The following is a 4,049-nucleotide window of genomic DNA, read 5'->3' as shown; positions in this document are numbered from 1 at the left end:
ACAGTAACGGTCAGTGAACAACAGACTGAGGGGGTGGAAGGTCTAACCCAAGAGGCAGCCCCCCAGGTGTGAGTGGCAAGGGGTCAGCAGGATGGAAACAGTCCCAATCCCAGAGCAGGAACCAGAGGCACGGCAGAAACGCAGACATGTCCGCATCCCTCCCACCCCACAGCACAGGTGCTCCCCGCTTCCCCATCGATTGCCCCATCCTCATCCCAGGCCTCAGCTCACAGGAAGTGATGGCAGAGTCACTTCTTACCCAGGCACCTCTGACCTCTCACCTCCACACCCCCACCCATCAGAGGCTGATTCCCCCAGTGAGAAGGCATCAGACTCACCCCTGACCTGGGAGGTTGCCTGGAGAGTGAGCCACTCTCCAAGTCGCTCAGACCTGGGCTCAGCTGGTGGCTCTGCCAGTCCCAGCTGTTGACAGTGAGACGCTCCCAAAATATCTGGTTGAAATCTGCAAACACTGGAGCATTGAGACCTACCTCCAAACAGTTTTGTAATATTTAACTTTGTCTATTCCATGAAGGATATCACAGTCTGTCCTGATCTCCCTTGCAGCTCCATCGCCTAGGACAGGGTGCAGCCAATATTTGCTCAATTGAAATGTGTGGAATGAACAGAGAAAAGCAGCCGGCACACATGGTAGCCCATGCTGGGGGCTCAGGAAGTGCTGGATTCAAAACCGCAGGCTGTTTGTTAGAGTTCCCTGGAACCCTAAAGTTTCTCCTTTCCATAAGATGCAGACCCGGGAAGGGCCACCTGCACTGTGGTTGGAGGAGCTGGTGGCAGAGCCTGTGTAGAGATGGTCCCTGTGTCCCCAGCCCAGCACTCTTTCTCCTAAACCACACTGCTGGCCCCAAGGCAGCCAACCTCAGGCCTGGTGAACTGCTGATGTTAAATTATCATAGAGTGGGTGTCAAAAGATGGGCTTCTAAGTACAAAAATGCCCAAGATGCTACATGGGATCTGAAGGTTTCCAAAAAGAGCAAGAAAGAGACAGGCAGACATTTGAAGGGTGTGGGATGGGAGATCTTGGAAACGAAAATGGCCCAGGCTGTGTGTCAGCAATAGGAGAGGCGGGGGCACAGGTGATCAGGAAAGACACTGGAAGAAGCTTTGATGGACAGAAATAGAATTGATAGGAGGAAGAAGAGAGATGGACACAGGGTATTAGAAAATAATCGTGGCCTAGCGCGGTGGCTCACGCCTGTAATCCCAGCACTTTGGGAGGCCAAGGAGGGCGGATCACGAGGTCAAGAGATCAAGACCATCCTGGCCAACATGGTGAAACCCTGTCTCCACTAAAAATACAAAAATCAGCTGGGCATGGTGGTGCGCGCCTGTAGTCCCAGCTACTCAGGAGGCTGAGGCAGGAGAATTGCTTGAACCCAGGAGGCAGAGGTTGTGGTGAGCCGAGATCTCGCCATTGCACTCCAGCCTGGTGCCTGGCGACGGAGCGAGACTCTGTCTCAAGAAAAGAAAAGAAAAGAATCTTAGGCAGGGCGCATTGTAATCCCAATACTTTCAGAGGCTTAGGTGGGTGGATCACCTGAGGTCAGGAGTTTGAGATCAGCCTGGCCAACATGGTGAAACCCTGTCTGTACTAATAATACATAAAGCCTGGTGTGGTGGCATGCATCTGTGGTCCCAGCTACTCAGGAGGCTGAGGCAGGAGAATCACTTCAGGCGGAGGTTGCAGTGATCCTGCCATTGTACTCCAGCCTGGGCAACAAGAACAAAACTCTGTTAAAAAACAAAAAAAGAAATTAATAGTAGCTGACATTTACTGAGCACTTATTTTGTGCCAGGCTCATCTATGAGCATATTTAATGCTCAGAATAACCCCCTAAAATAGTGCTCTTGGCATTGCTATTTCAGAGGTGAGGGGAATAGAGGCACAGAGAAGTGAGTGGCTCCAGTTCAGGCAATACACCAGTTGGGAGCAGGAGACACCTGGGACTTGAGCCCAGACAGCCTGAGAGCTGCCAGAGTCTATGCCAACAGCACCAACCAGTGCTGGGTAAACACCTCTTTTATCATCAGGATGAAGAGGCTGTGTCCCCCGCCCTAAGGAGGTCCATTTCTGAGAGTTGTGGCTAATGGGCAGGAAGGTTGGGACTTTAGAGATTTGGAGATTTGGGATAAAGTTATCAACACCAGAAAGGAAGAAAGAAGTGATCAGGTTAGGGTTATTCAGGTGATGATATGAACTCCACCTAGAGCTGAGAGAAAAGGCGAGCCTTCCTTTAGTTATATGGAATCACAAATCATTTCTATCCAATTCAGAAGTACACTTTGGTGTAGTTGTGACAGCTTCCTCAGGACTCAGCTTAAATTCAAACAAGTAATTGTCCTTAGAAGAGATGCCGTAGAAGAGACAGAAATCTATCCATATTCTGTAGCTCTTTTTTGTGTGTGTGAGACAGAGTTTTGCTCTTGTCACATAGGCTAGAGTGCAATGGTGTGATCTCGGCTCACTGCAATCTCTGCCTCCTGGGTTCAAGTGGTTCTCCTGCCTCAGCCTCCCCAGTAGCTGGGACTATAGGTTACAGGCATGTATCACTACACCGGGTTATTTATTTATTTATCTGAGGTAGAGTCTTGCTCTGTCGTTCAGGCTGGAGTACAAAGGCATGATCTCGGCTTACTACAACTTCTGCCCCCCAGGTTCAAGCGATTCTTCTGCCTCAGCCTCCCGAGTAGCTGGGACTACAGGCGTGTGACAGCATACTGAGCTAATTTTTGTATTTTTAGTAGAGATGGGGTCTTACCATGTTGGCCAGGCTGGTCTTGAACTCCTGGCCTTAGGTGATCCTCCTGCCTCAAAGTACTGCCCCAAAAGTGCTGGGATTACAGGCATGAGCCACAGCACCCGGCTTGTAGCTCTCTTAAGGAGGAGCATACCCCAATTGAGACAAGCCTGAAATGCCAAACCAAACTGAGTTAGCCTCTCTCTGTCTGTTGTTGTGTGTTGGAGTAGTAACTTATTTGCCTTGATAAAAAGATTGCATGCTTGAATTGCAAAAACCTTTATTTCTTTTGGGTTGCCAAATGTACAGTACCAAGAGTTATTTTGATGAATTTCTCACCAGGCTGACTATCTCTCTGTGGGGTTGGGGGAATTTTCAGGGTTTCACACTTTGCAGGGACGGTTCGGTTGTGAGATCCAGAATAACAGAAGCACTGGAGCATCCTGGGAGTATACCTATGATGAAAGGGGCTACATTAAATTCAACAAAGAAATCCCAGCCTGGATCCCCTTGGACCCAGCAGCCCACATCACCAAGAAGAAGTGGGAGGCAGAACCCGTCTATGTGCTGCGGGCCAAGGCTTACCTGGAGGAGGAGTGCCCTGCGACTCTGCGGAAATACCTGAACTACAGCAAAAGTATCCTGGACCGGCAAGGTACTCACTGCTCCCTGCTCCCCAGTACTAAGTCCAGAATAAAAGATGATCTCAAGCTAGGAGCTCAGGCAACATCTGAGTCTGGTCTTATCTGTTCCTGGATGTTCTCTCAGACCCCCCGCTTTCATCTTGTAGGATTGTCATCCCTTCCCTGGGATGACATAATTTGTGGTCTGAAAAGAACATCTTCAAAATTTCAGGCAGAATGTGCCAGGAAGTCCATTCTTTGTTGGTGGGTGTCCCCAAATCGTCTCCATTTGACAGACAAGGAGCTTGAGGTCAGAGAGGTTAGGGTAACACTGTCTGTGAGAGGCAGAGCTGGGACTCCAATTCCAGACTTCAGGTTCCCAATCCCATAGTTGTATCTCTCTACAATGACGCCTCCCATCTGAGTGGTGTAGAGAATGGAGGTGTGTAAAGTGTCAGCTCTGGAACGATGAGACCGAGCCAGTGTGAGAGGAATTGATGGCTGCAGGCTGAGACTTGGATTGGAGACGTGGTGAGACTCAGGAGTGTGCAGTGCTGCAGGGAAGAGGTTGCTGGATAGAGCCATGGGCTGAATCAAGCAGCTGGGCTGAGACTGGGGGAGAGGAGAACTCCAAGGCCCACTGAGATATGGGAAACGTGGGGAAGTG

General features: G+C 49.9%; 1 protein-coding gene across 1 annotated transcript in view; it reads left to right on the top strand.

Moving 5' to 3' along the window:
• Nucleotides 1-4,042, top strand: part of LOC116546921 (H-2 class I histocompatibility antigen, K-D alpha chain-like) — a 4,620-nt gene extending 578 nt beyond the window's left edge. The window contains exon 2 of the mRNA XM_032273033.1: nt 3,139-4,042. Within this exon, the coding sequence (XP_032128924.1) occupies nt 3,139-3,773 (635 nt within the window). The 3' untranslated portion in view covers nt 3,774-4,042. The remainder of the gene's footprint in view (nt 1-3,138) is intronic.
• The last annotated feature ends 7 nt before the right edge of the window (nt 4,043-4,049 follow it).

This window comes from Sapajus apella, unplaced genomic scaffold (assembly GCF_009761245.1).
Source record: "Sapajus apella isolate SASKATOON/1434 unplaced genomic scaffold, GSC_monkey_1.0 scaffold1680, whole genome shotgun sequence".
In the NCBI taxonomy this organism is placed as follows: Eukaryota; Metazoa; Chordata; class Mammalia; order Primates; family Cebidae; genus Sapajus; species Sapajus apella.
Note: the sequence above shows the minus strand (reverse complement) of the source record. Positions and strands in the feature narration are given on the sequence as shown.